Below are 14737 nucleotides of genomic sequence, written 5' to 3'. Positions count from 1 at the left end.
TTTTAATTTCCTGGCTACTGGTGCCAAGAGTGTTGATTGTGGAGCCAAGCCGACTAAAGCTGTGAACAATCTCAATCTCTTCACCATCCATCCTGATGCCGCCAGTTGGCCCAGTGGTGAGAATCTTTGTCTTCTTGACATTGAGCCTCAATCCATATTGAAGGCTGCAGTCCTTAACCCTCTGCAGCAAGCACTTCAGGTCCTCCTCAGTTTTAGCAAGCAGGGTTGTGTCATCTGTATCAACGCAGATTGTTGATAGATTTTCCACCAAACCGGATGCCGCATTTCTCCTCATAGAGCCCAGACTTCTGGGTGATCTGTTCTGTGTACAGGTTGAAAAGGTAGGGAGACAGAACACATCCCTGGCCTACGCCCTTCCCAATTTTGAACCATGCAGTGTTTCCTTGCTCTGTTCTGATGGTCCAAGTATAGGTTTCTCATTAGCATGATCAAGTGTTCTGGTATTCCCATCTTTCTCAGAGTCAGCCACAGTTTGTAATGATCCACATAGTCAGAAACTCCTTTCCATAGTCAATTCCTCCAGTACTGTCTGCTTTCAGGTAAGATCCATCTAACCTTAGCTACAATATCCCTCGTACAACGACCTCTTCTAAACCCAGCCTGAATTTCCAGCAGTTCTCTCCTAATGTGCTGTTCCAGTTGTTTTTGGATAATCTTCAGCAGAATCTTGCTTACATGTGAAATCAATAATATGTTCTATATTTTCCATACTCTGTTAGATCACCTTTCTTTGGAATGGGAACAAATACAGATTCTTCCAGTCTGTTGGCCAATTGGTTGTTCTCCACATTTCTTGACACAACTTGGTGTGCACATCCAGGGCAGTGTCTGTTAGCTGAAATATGTCAATTGGTATACCATCTATTCCTGGGGCCTTATTTTTTGCTATTTCCTTCAGAGCAGCTTGAACTTCTTCCTTCATCATCGTAGGCTCTTGCTCATATGTTGTTTCATTAAATTCTTCTGTGTCTGCCAATTTCTTTTGATATAGTGACTCAGTATATTCTTTCCATCTTCTTTTAATACTTCCTGGATCATTTAGTATTTTGCCACTATCATTCAGATATATACACCAACATCCAGAGCCAAAGAAGAGGAAATAGAGGATTTCTGCCAACTTTTACAGTCGGAGATTGTGGAAAGAACCACTCAATATCTCCTTTGAAAACTAGGCCAGGAGCTGATTGTGGAATAGCCTATCAACTACTCAGATGCAAGTTCAAGCTGAAGTTGAGGAAAATTAAACTGAATCCACAGGAACCAAAATAAAACTTTGAGTCTATCCCACCTGAATTTCAGAACCATCTCAGGAACAGGTGTGAGGCCTTGAACACAAATGAGCGAAGACCAGATGAGTTATAGGAGGGTATCAAGGGTATCATCCACGAAGTGTACAAATGTTTATTACAAAGACAGAGGAGAAAGAAAAGACCAAAATGGATGTCAGAAGAAACTGAATATTGCACTGGAGCGCAGAGAAGACAGTGCACAAGGAAGAATGCGAGATGCTAAAGAGCTGAACAGAAGATTTCAAAAGGCAGCTAGGGATGACAAAGTAAAATATTACAATGAAATGTACAAGGGGCTGGAGTCAGAAAATCAAAAGGGCCAAACTCACTCAGCATTTCTTAAACTCAAGGAACAAAATCCAAACCAGTAGTTAATAGGCTAAGATAATTGACTTGTTATTTTAAAGATAAAATATTTTTGTTGCATAATTACTAGCTCTCAGCCATTTCCAATATTAGCAAACTAAAAATACTTGTTTAATGACCTTCTACTTTCTATTGCAGTATTTTTTCTGAAAAATGTTTAAAATCCTTTGTTCTGTCTAGATGCTAGTTTAAAGCTGTTGTTTTATTTAATTAGTATAAGGTTAAGAGATAGTAAGGTGTTTTTTGGGGTTATTTGCTGCCGTACTGAGTAATTGTACTTTTTAGTATGACTCCTATATTCAATACTTAAATGCTTTTCAGGCATTTGCTATTAAATCTTTTTATGGTAAACTTACACATTAAATTTATTCAGATTGTAAACTAGTCTTAGCAGTTTTTAAGAAAATTTAAAATAGTTCAAGAATTTCCACTTGTTTTACATTTCTTTTCAAATTCTAGAATAGACATTGTCTTATAGGACATATATACCCTACACATTAGTTTTTATTTTTCTTTCAGTTCTGAACTTAATTTTGAATTTTTTTTCTTAATTTTTGTTGTTTTTTACTATTTGTGTGTGTGTGTGTGTGTGTGTGTGTGTGTGTGTGTGCGCGCGCGCGCGCGTGCGCGCATACCGTCAAATTGGATCTGACTGGTACAGGAGGAGAATGTCTCTCTTTTCCAGCAGAGTATCTGGTGGATTTGAACAGCATGCTTCTGGGATTGCGGTGCAGCTTCTTGCTGCTAGGCCACCAGAGCTCCCTATATCTTGAAATTTTGTGACACTGCTGATGTGTTATATAAGGATAATATAAAATACTATTAGACCTAGATGTTTTCAGATATAGTTAAAAGAATAAAAAGCTGACAATTGCAGATTAGTATATTAATTATAATTAGTCTTTATTTAACTCTTAAGGGAATTGCCGTTTTCAAATAAAATTTTATGAATAGCGTATTTTTAAATGCTACTTTTGGTATACTCATTATGGCTTTAAAAAAAATTTTATTATTATTTTGTGTGTGTTTTTGTGTACCGTCAAATCGGATCTGACTGGTACAGGAGGAGATTGTCCCTCCTTTCCCGGCAGAGCATCTGGTGGATTTGAACCGTGCACCTCTGGGATTGCAGTGCAGCTTCTTGCCACTCGGCCACCAGAGCTCCCCTTCATTATGGCTTTTTAAGTATTTTTGTACAAATAGAGAAAAATGTATAATAAGGTTACATAATTTGGAGGTTTTGGGGTTTGGATTTTTTCCCCCCCTTTTCTTAGCTCATATATTTTGACTCCTGTCAACATTAAATTTTTATCTCCTTCTTAAACAAGAATGCCTTAGCTTCATGAATAAGGCACAAGACGCTAGTGGACTTAACCAGTCTTAGTGTTTGTGTTCTATTTCTTTCTGTTTCACTTTGGTGTTGGGGGAGAGAGAGAGAGAGGGAGGGAGGGAGGGTGTGTATATATATACACATACATACATACACACACGCGCGTGTGTGTTAAGAATAAAGTCTTCTAGATCTCAGAAATCTATAATGCTAGACCTTTTTTTTTTTTAATTTCTAAACACATCCTATTCCAAATAGCAGACCAGTATTACTTATGACTTAATGTAAACATGTATCTTTTTAAGGGAAAGATGACGAGTTCTTTTCAGTTGTGGCTAATTAAAACCTCCTCCCCTCCTGTGAGTTTCTATTACAGTAGAAAACAGATTGTTTGCTATTAGGAGGTCGTTATAGGCTTGAAAACAACCCCAAGATTATAGTTAAAGGCAAATAAAAAGGAAAAAAAAGCCCTTTAGTTGTAAATATTACTACGTAAGCATTTGTGTTCGTTAGTGGTGGTTCTGAAACTTGTATATTATTTTGTTCTGGTGACTTTAAAGGTAGTAAGTAATGTCTGAGTTACTTGTCCTGCAATATAAAATTTAAAACTCTGAATCTGTAAGACTGTAAAGAACAGGATCTGAATTCAAAATAGGGGAGGAAAAATGTGTAAAACAATAATGAAAATACAAATGATAATACCGAATAATGAAGAATAATGAACAGGAAACTATCAGTAGAAGAATTAGTTGACCTTTAAAAATGTGGAAAATATTCAAGTGTTCTGCAGCCAGGAAAAACCCATATGATGCTCTAGTGGCCTGGTGGTAGGAAGCTGCACTGCAGTTCCAAAAGCTAGCAGTTTAAATCTACCAGGGGACAAGGATAGGCAGTCTCCTCCCACATAATTTATTGGCTCTGCAAACCTGCTGGAGGTTCAGCTGTGGCTCGTTGGTTCCAGTGGCACAGAACAGCAACAACAACCCAAATATAGGCAGAGATTTTAAATGATAACTTGCTTTGGAGAATTCACTAATTTTGCTCCTGAAAATGTTTGGTTAAAGAAAGCCTTTGTGGGAAATTGATTTGGTGTATTTACATTTAAAGTATGTATGTTTACACTTTCTGCAGTCTTACTCTTGAAGCTCTGTCCCACAGAAATACCATACCTGTAGATAGTATAGAAATGGCAGATTATAAACTACTTTTAATAACATATAAGCTATCAAGCTGAATGATTAAAAACATTTTTTTTAACTCAGACTATTTTGGTAAAACTAAAAATTTGTTTATACTTAGAGTACTATACTGTGAAGAAACTACTGCTTACATACAGTGAACTTTGCAAAGAAATGCAGTTTCAGTGTTACTTCATAATTATTGTTAGGAGTCAATATTTATTAATGCTGTTTCTGAATTTTAGACAGGGCATTTAGCTATGGAGACACTATTGTCCCTTACTTCTAAACGAGCAGGAGACTGGTTTAAAGAAGAACTACGGCTTCTAGGTGGTCTGGACCATATTGTAGATAAAGGTATGACATCCACATCTAAAATGTTTTAATACATTATTTAAACCATGTCAAATACTTAAATTATGTGCTTTGAAAAATTTTTAAAAATTCTGTTAAGTCTCTAACCTATTTTTTTAAAATTAATGATAATTTACAGAGACTTAGGGTTTCCATTCATTCATTGTTGCACTTTTCTCCCTGCCCCCCCTTCCCCCCAATTCACTCCTTTCCTTGAAAAGTAAAACTCTTTCATTGTTATTCAATCCCTCCCCCCAAGTCCACTCCACTGTGCAACCTTCATTCTGGACTCCTGTCATGACAATAATATGCAATCATATATCCTTTTTAAACAGTTCTCTCCCTCATCTGTTTCAATGCAGTATACATCATTCATCCCCTCCTTCTCTTGTCTTCCCTCAACCCCGATGTCAGTCCTGTTTTACAATAGTGACCCTATGCAATATTTGTCCTTTCGTGACTGAGATATTTCACTCAGTATAATGTCCTATTTCGTGAGTTCCTTGTTTTTCAATGCTATATAGTATTCCATTGTGTATAGATACCACAGCTTCTCTATACATTCGTTTTTTTGTTGTTGTTGATGGGCACTTGGATTGTTTCTAACTCTTTGCTATTGGGAGCAAAGCCGCAGTAAACATGGGTGAGCATATATTTGCCTGGGTGGCAGTTATGGTTTCTTTAGGGTAAATTTGCAGTAGTGGAATTGCTGGGTCAAATCATATTTCTATTTGCAACTTTTTGAGAAAGGGCCATGTACAGCCTTACGTAGTGGTTGCACCATTTTATACTCCCACCAACAGTGAATACGGGTTCCAGTTTCTCCGCAACCTCGCCAGCTTGATGTTTGCTGTTGTGTTAAATTTTACTTTTCTTACTGGGGTGAGATGATATCTCATAGTTGTTTTGATTTGCATCTCTTAGAAGCTAGGGATTTTGAACATTTCTTGTTGGCCATCTGCATGTCTTCTTTGGTGAAGTGTGTGTTCATATCCTGTGCCCATTTTTCAATTGGGTTATTTACCTTTTTATTGTTGTGGTGAAGTCTCTAACCTTATAAAGATGAGGCCATTAATATTTTTATTTGAGATGTTAGGAACACAGTAATTAGAAAGTAGAATCTGATACATTTTAGTATTTCACAATATAAAGTACTTGGTACATGTACATGTACAGAATATTATTAGCTAAAAGTATTAAGGTGTTGCGACATACTACTTTATGCTTCTTTTTTTCCTAGTAAAAGAATGTGTGGATCATCTAAGTAGAGATGAAGATGAAGAGAAATTAGTAGCCTCATTATGGGGTGCAGAGCGATGTTTACGAGTTCTAGAAAGTGTAAGTATAAACAACTATGGGATGACATGATTTTATAGTAAGTGTGATTGTGTGTGTATCTGCTGCATATTTTATATTACATAATCCAGAATTAGGCTTTTATTATTCGATAGTTGCAGTACAATCTTTGAACAGCTAGTTAATAATGAACTCTTTCCTATTTTAAGAATGCCTATATCTTAGTTACTTACATTATTCCCTAGAAGAAACTTTGCACGTCAGACTTATTAATTATGTGCCAGACTTAAGTATTCTTTCTGTCAAATTTTCTTTAATGCATTAACTTGTTTGATTAACTGACAAGAAGTTCATTTTTTTTCTCTTGACGCACCAGGCATAGTATGTTGTATGTAAATGAGTGAAAGTTATGGATAATTCCAATAATTAAAACAGAGAAGTAGTGCTTACTTTTCTCCATTTTGGCTTTTTCCCCTTTTAGGTAACAGTGCATAATCCAGAGAATCAAAGCTACTTGATAGCATATAAAGATTCACAACTTATTGTTTCATCAGCTAAGTAAGTTATTATAAAGTTGTATATTTTTCTAAGAGTTTGGAATATCATAAAGATTCTATTCTATTCTAGGTTCTGCCACCTTCTTGCATAAAATACTTCTATATGTTAGTTTTATGAGTCAGGATAGATTTAGAGATTATAGAGGCAGAATGACTGAATGACCTTGGTGTCTCAAGGCCAGGGCTAGAGTCTTGAGCAGTTCACTTTTGCTAGAAGTTTTCAGATACAGATGGGAAGTAATAATTACATGCAGAGGTTTTGTGACAGTTAAATGAGTTCATTTGCTCAGACAGACATTATATATAATTATTGTTATGTGCTGTCGAGTTGTCTGTGACCTTATGTACAATAGCTCTGAAGCTAGTCTCACTGACTCCTGTACACATAGCCCCATTGCCCTCGTTACTGTATCAGTCTATCTTTTCTGGGCTTTTCCTCTCCTGCATTGTCCATCCACCCTTCTGAAAATGATGTCCTTCTCTAAGGATTGATCCCTCCTGGCCACATGCCCAAAGTATGTGAGACAGAGCTTCAAAATCCTAGCCTCCAAGGAGAAACTTGGTTTCATCTTCTCCAAGACAGACCCATTTATTTTCTTGGCTTTCCATGGTTTGTTCAAGATTCTTCTCCAGCATCACAACTTAAAGGCATCAATTCTTACGTCATCCTTAGTCATTGTCCAGGTCTCTGATAACATAGCAAGTAATTGTGAAGACCATGGCCTGTATCATGTGCACCTTAATTTCTAGACTGACATTGTTTGTTCTCCGTACTCTGGAGAGGGCCCTGACAGCAGATTTTCCAAGTGTAATTAGTCTTTTGATTTCCTTACTGCTGGTGCCAAAAGTGTTGATTGTGGAGCTGAGCAAGCTGTAACTGTTAACAATCTCAGTCTCTTCTCCTTCTATCATATGTAATATACATACATATAATTTGTTACATGTTCTTTGTTAAACCTAGAACAGCCCTTAACATGAAGTAGCAAAGTGTTAGTCCACATTTTTATTATGCATAGACTCTTCTAACTCTCCTGCTAGAGGAGTTTGTAGATAGTAAAGATGTGAACTAATTATTTGTAGTGATTATAGAAGAATCTGTTGTGACTTCACTTGATCCCTACTCCTACCACACAACCAAATTTTATGACAGGCTGATACCATCATTTTGATGTGTATAACATTTTCATATATGTCTCTATATCCTGGTTCTGTCTGATAACAATAGCTTATTGCTATTTCCTGACATCTCTGCCCTAATTCTTTGAATTCTGGCCAACACAGTACTCCTGGGAGTTGCCATCTCAAATTTTGAAAAAATCATTCCAGGTTCCAAATCACTACAATTTCTTAGTGTCTTTAAATTGTCTGTATTCCTTAGTGTACTATCAAATCCACTGCATTCTATTTTCTCTTCAACCTTGTTACTTCAGACATAAGACAAAAGTAGATAAAACTATTGGATGAACCTCCATGTTTATATACCCTTACTTTGAATAGTTACTGTTCCTAGCTAGTCTTGGTTTTTTTCTGCTTAGAACTCCTGTTACCTCTTGCTTTCATGTTATTTTGAAACAGATTCTAAGTGTCATACCCTTTAATTTATCATTACTTTAAAAATAACTACAGTATTACTTTCTCACCATGTGCACTGGGACTTGAGATAGTATCAGATGCCCAGTTAGCATTCTAATTCAAAATTGTACTAGGTTATTTTCAAAATGTACATTACCCTCCATATCTTTCTTCTTATATTTGTAAATTTTATATCACAGTGTCCTGAGTGCATGCATTCCATTTGCTATTTACCATGTTTTACCACTCTTCATTCAGTAGTATGCTTGCAAATTAAATTTGTTTCTGATTTTAAGATGTCAGCTTTGTATATGTCATAATCCCTGAGGAGTGTCTTGTTAAAAGATATTTAATACAGATTTTAGCTCTTGGTTGTGATTAGAAAATTCTAATTAAATGGCTTGAAAGTGGATATTTGTGAAAGAGCACGCATCTGATTTTGGAGCTTTTCTGTAAAAGAGAACTACAGAAAGAGCATCTTGAAAAAATTCATGACTCTGCTCAGTACTAGAACATTGTAATTCTGATTATAATTCTAATTAGTAATAAAGAACACCTTTTTAAATATTTTTGTTTTAAACTTATTTTAATGAAAGTTAAAAGACTTTGGATTTCCATTTATTTATTGTTAACGTTTTTCTCCCTGTCCACCCCTCCCCCCATTAGCTTTTCCTTTTGAAAAGTAAAAGAAAAAAATTCTTTCATTGTTATTCAATCCTTCCCCCCAAGTTCACTCCACTGTGCTACCTTCGTTCTGGACTCCTGTCATAACAATAATATCTTATCATATATCCCTTTTAAACAGTTCTCTCCCTCATTTGTTTCAATGCAGAATACATTATTTATCCCATCTTTCTCGGTCTTCCCCCATCCCCTATGTCAATCCTTTTTTTATAACAGTGGCATTATGCCGTATTTGTCTTTTTGTGACTGAGATAGTTCACTCAGTGTAATGTCCTCCAGGGTCATCCATTTTGAACAATATTTCATGAGTTCTTTGTTTTTTAATGCTACATAATACTCCATTGTGTGAATATACCACAGCTTCTCTATCCATTCCTTTGTTGATGGGCACTTGGGTTGTTTTCAGCTCTTTGCTATTGTGAACAAAACTGAAATAATCATAAGTGTGCTTGTATCTTTTTGGGTGGCAGTCATGCTTTCTTTAGAGTATATTTCCAGTAGTGGAATTGCTGGGTCAAATGATACTTCTATTTGCAACTTTTGAGAAAGCGCCATACAGCCTTCCATAGTGGTTGCGCCATTTTACACTCCCACCTACAGTGAATAGGGTTCCAGTTTCTCCACAACAGCATTTATTTAATGTTCTGTTAAATTTTGCTATGATTACTGGAGTGAGATGATATCTCATAGTTGTTTTGATTTGCATCTCTCTTAGAGTTAGGAATTTTGAACATTTCTTCATGTGCTTGTTTACTATCTGAATGTCTTTGGTGAAGTGTCTGTTCATATCCTGTGCCCATTTTGCAATTGGGTTGTTTACCTTTATCTTCTTGTGGTGCTCGAGTAGTTTATAAATTCTAAATATAAGACCCATATCTGACATTGCTTTACCAAATTTTTTTCCCCAATCTGTGGCTTCCCTTTTTTACCCAGTTGGAGAAGTTTTTGAATGTGCATAGGGATTTGATTCTTAGAATGTCCCATTCGTCTGTTTAATCCTCTCCTGGTTGTAGATTTTTCAGGATGCCTTGAAGACTGTTTATGTTGTGGATTAGGACTTCTAGGGTTCTTCCAAGCTTTTTTTTAATGATGTTTATAGTCCTTTGTCCATGATCTACTTTGAGTTGGTTTTTGTTTATGGAGTGAGGTTTGGATCTTGCTTGAGTTTTCTGCAGATCATTTTCCAATTTTACTAGCACCATTTGTTAAAATGGCTGTCATTTCCCCACTTGACTGATTTCATCTTCTGGTAAAAAATCAGTTGACTGTAGGTAAGGTGGGTTGATTTCTGGATTCTAAATTCTATTCCATTGATCTGTGTATCTGTCATTGTATCAGTACCTCACTGTCTTGACCACAAAGGCAGTGTAGTAGGATTTGAAATCAGAGAGTGAGATTCCTCCAACCTTGTTTCTCTTTTTAAGGAATGCTTTGCTTATTCGGGACTTCTCTCCATTCCAAATGAAATTAGAGATAGCCTTTTCCATCTTGTTGAAGAATGGAATTGGTGTTTTTACTGGGATTGCATTGAATGTGTAAATTGCCTTTGGTAGTACTATCATTTTCACAATATTGAGTCTTCCATGAGCAAGGGATACTCTTCCACTTCGCCAGGTCTCTTTTTGTTTCTTGTAGTAGTGTTTTGTAATTTTCTCTGAATAGCTCCTTTGTGCTTCTGGTTAGATGTACTCCCAAGTATTTAATCTTGTGATTAGCAATTGTGTAGGGTATTATTGTTAAAGAATACCTTTCTAACAAAGTGGTTGTGAAGTTTAAGGAATTGGTAAAGTTTCTAAGTGCGATCGAGTTTTAAGCATAGAATAGAATATATATGTGTGCACTCACTTAATACTATGTACTGTCAAGTCAGAACTGACTCATTCCACCCTCTCGTGGTTTTCAGAGACAGTATGTCTTGCAGGCTCAGGTTGCCCATCTTTCTTCCGTGGAGCAGCTGCTAGGTTTAAACCTTGTCTTTGGGTTGGCTGCATAACTCTTTACCCCTTAGGCCATCAGACCTCTTCTATGTGTGTTAGACTTTAAAAATATATTCATATACTTGGTGCTTTAAAGAATCTTCAGAAATAACCAGGCCATAAGGATTCAGTGTCCTACTTATTTTGGGTAGTATCTTGAGAATCCTTAGATATAAATGATACCCTTAGATAACTGGCAGGAGAAATGTTATGTTTGCATTTACAAGGTTATTTGAATCATACATAAATACTATTTTCTAGTACTAAGATTGTATATTTTAAATGGAAAGCATTTAAGTGAGATTAAAAAATATTCAGTGTTCACTCTTCACCCTATTTGAGAACCAGTTATGGTGGATATGTGTGTTAGGAGAAATAAGAATATAAAGAACAGTTCTGAAGTGAGGGACAAAGAATTAGGTCAATATATTGTTATGTGCTGTCCAGTCCGAACCACCTCACAGCTGACCCTTCAGTCGGTTTCCAGAGGCAATAAATCACTTGGGAGGACACTGCCCATCTTTCTTCCCTGGAATAGCTGATAACTTTGAACCTTGAGCTTTTGGGTTGGCAGCCCAACTTCTTACTGCTAAGCAACAGGAGCTCCTAATGGTTGATATATAGATAGTACCATCCATAAGAGAAACTGTTGCCAAGAATTTTTGATGCTATCTTTGCTAAGAGAAGGTTTTAAAATTACTAAGTTTTTATGTAATAAAAAAATAGAATAATGAAATACTAGATATAGATGATAAATAATTGATTACTTAATACATTATAATGTTTAGATTGAGGAGAACGCCAGAAAATGTAATATATGATAAGCTAAAAGCACAAGTATACAAAAAATTCTTTATAACTAATTCTTTAAATTATTAATCTACATTTGCTTTTTCTCTTAAGAGCATTACAACATTGTGAAGAACTAATTCAGCAATATAACCGTGCTGAAAACAGTATATGCCTACCGGACAGTAAGCCTCACCAGAATGTAACTAGCCATGTGGGTAAAGCAGTGGAAGACTGCATGCGGGCCATCATTGGGGTGCTGCTCAACTTAACCAATGATAATGGTAAGGAATGCTTTCTGCAGTTGGTTCTTTATTTTTTTATTTTTTTTATTTTTTTTGCAGTTGGTTCTTAGTGAGTATTTTTTGATTGCTTTTTTTAATCCCCCGCCTCCTTTCTCTTTGAAAAGTAAGAGAAAAAAATCTTTCATTGTTATGCAGTCCCTCCCTGCAAGTCCACTCCACTATGCAGCCTTCGTTCTGGACTCCTGTCGTGACAATATTACCTAATCATATATTGCTTTTAAACAGTTCTCTCCCTCATCTGTCTCAGTGCAGTATATATAGTTTATCTCATCTTTCTCCGTCCAAACCCAATGTCAGTCCCGTTTTACAGCAGTGTCACTATGTAGTATTTGTTCTTTTGTGACTGAGATATTTCACCCAGTATAATGTCCTCCAGAGTCACCCATTTTGAATAATATTTCATGAGTTCCTAGTTTTTCAATGCAGTATACCACAGCTTCTCTATTGGTATGTTTGTTGATGTGCACTTGGGTTGTTTCTAGCTCTTTGCTATTGTGAACAAAGCTGCGATAAATATGATTGTGCATCTGTCTACTTGGGTGACAGTTACGGTTTCTTTGGGGTATATTCCCAGTAGTGGAATTGCTGGGTCAGACGACTCATTTTTGATAATGTGATTTACTTATTTATAGATTTAACTTTTTTTTTTTTATTTCTAGTTATTTATAGATTTAACGAGTTTTTTTTTTTAATTTCTAGTTTTTAGAACTGACCTTGTAGCTTGGCTTGAAAAAAAATATCCTAGAGGTAACAGTATATTTCAGTAAAGGCCTAGACACATTGATAGTTTTTCTATATTTACTATTTTAAGCAAGAACAAATTTAAATATTCTATTTAATTCTCAACATTTCAGAGTGGGGCAGCACCAAAACAGGGGAACAGGATGGCTTGATAGGCACAGCAATGAACTGTGTACTTCAGGTTCCAAAGTACCTACCTCAGGAGCAGAGATTTGATATTCGAGTGCTGGTGAGTTGAAATGCTTATTCTATGAAGATTATGTTTTTTGTCTTTTTTTTTTTAGGTTTTAGATACCTAACTCATTTGTGTTTATGAGTTCTTTATGAACATACTTCCTAATCTGTAGAAGAATACAATGAAACGCCTGTGTAAGAATAAAAAGTATGAAAATAAACAATCTTATTTTTGGTTTTTTTAACCAATGTACAGGTGGTAAAACTGATTTGATTTCTAGCTGGCAATAAAAATTGTGTATATTCCATATGTTTACTTTTATTCTCTCACCTATGAAATTATTTTTTTTTTTTTTTTTAGGGATTAGGTCTGCTGATAAATCTAGTGGAGTATAGTGCTCGAAATCGGCACTGTCTCGTCAACATGGAAACGTCATGTTCTTTTGATTCTTCCTTCTATAGTGAAGATGGAGATGCCAGTTTAAGGATATCTGGACAAGTTCACGCTGTTCAGGCTTTAGTGCAGGTAAACATCTTCAAATAAACATCTGAAATTTGATGTATCTCACTGCTATAATTACTCCTAAAGCATATAGCTTTCTACACTATGATAAAGCATATATATGTTTTATAAATCGAAGGTAGATTATTGATGAATTGCACACTTAAAAATGGCCTGTTTTATGATTTTGTTGTTGTTAGATATTTTACCATAATAGTAGCCAAAATGCTAAACATGGGAGATTCAGGGATGAGACCATTTTGTTTTGGGTTATTAAAAGTTGTATTTTAAGGCAAGCTCTGGTGGCCTAGTGGCAAGAAGCTGCACTGCAATCCCAGAGGTGCGCGGTTCAAATCCACCAGATGCTCTGCTGAAGAAGGAGGGACAATCTCCTCCTGTACCAGTCATATCTGATTTGACGGTACACATGTAAAAAATAATAAAATTTTTTTTTTAAAAAAATTAAAAATAAAAGGTTGTATTTTCAATTATTTTTTTTCTATTTTGTATAATTAACGATGGACTGTAGATAGAACTGAAATGTTTTCTCCTAGCATTCAAAATACTCGAGCTTTGAATAACCTTAACAATTTTCTCTTTAGAAGTTTAGAGTATAAATTTGTATGTGAAACCTGTGAGCATCGTTAATTATTAAGGGTAATTGTAAACTAATCTCTCACTCATTGCCATTGATAAGTCAGAACGTACTCAGAGCTGACCCACCAGTGGGTTTCCAAGGCCATATATAAATTGCTGGGGAAGAGATTGTCCGTCTTTCTTTTTGGGGGGGCCACTGGTAGACTGCCAGGACTCAACAGCCTTTGCGTTAGCAGCACAACTTCCTTTTTCCTACACCACCAGAGTTCCCTTATTTGCTAATTAAGAGTGCTAATCAACAATGATGGCAATAGTATTTTTTCTCTTTAGCTGTCATGTGGGGATCTATAGCATTTATTTATTTATTTATTTATCTATCTATCTATCTATTTATTTATTTTTACTAGACCTTACTGACATACGTGTTTTTCTGCTGAAATGATGAATCCTTTCCTGTATAATTTAGTCTTCTTTGGGGACTTTCTTGAAGTAATTATAAGTGCACAGAAAGTTGTTAAAAAATAGTACAAAGAATTCCATGTTCCCTTTATCCAACTCCTCTTGATGGTGACATCAGTTTTATTTTTGGTAAATTGATTTTTCATTCAGTCATACGCATTTTGTTTTATGACATTAATTACAGTTGATCAGTGTCATTTATTAGAACATCTCATCAAATCTCCTATGCATCTCTGCTGAACTAGTGTTTTTTTCCCCTCCTTCCCCCCTTCTCATTTGATTATGTATAAGAGTTCTAAACTCTTCATTGCAGTGCACACGTCCATTTGCCCATTCATTGCAGTTTGATCTTCCATCCTCTAAACGCGTCACCATGTTCATTAATCTATTTCTGCTCTCCCTATTGTCACCTGCCTCCTATTTTTGTAATAGAAGTCCTATAGATACGTATTTGACCTTTTCTGACTGAATTATTTTACTCAGCATAATGTCCTCTAGACTCCTTTATGCTGTGTAATGTTTCATGAGTTCTTCATTGTTTTAATGC

General features: G+C 35.7%; 1 protein-coding gene across 1 annotated transcript in view; it reads left to right on the top strand.

Moving 5' to 3' along the window:
• Window positions 1-14737, top strand: part of LOC102860619 (wings apart-like protein homolog) — a 124986-nt gene that overhangs the window by 82185 nt on the left and 28064 nt on the right. The window contains 6 exon segments of the mRNA XM_006901021.1: window positions 4430-4541; window positions 5779-5876; window positions 6316-6392; window positions 11527-11696; window positions 12572-12687; window positions 12994-13158. Coding sequence (XP_006901083.1) covers window positions 4430-4541; window positions 5779-5876; window positions 6316-6392; window positions 11527-11696; window positions 12572-12687; window positions 12994-13158 — 738 coding nt within the window.

This window comes from Elephantulus edwardii, unplaced genomic scaffold (assembly GCF_000299155.1).
Source record: "Elephantulus edwardii isolate Elephantulus edwardi_28Jun2011 unplaced genomic scaffold, EleEdw1.0 scaffold00305, whole genome shotgun sequence".
NCBI classification, from domain to species: domain Eukaryota; kingdom Metazoa; phylum Chordata; class Mammalia; order Macroscelidea; family Macroscelididae; genus Elephantulus; species Elephantulus edwardii.
This window is presented reverse-complemented; position numbering and strand designations above follow the sequence as displayed.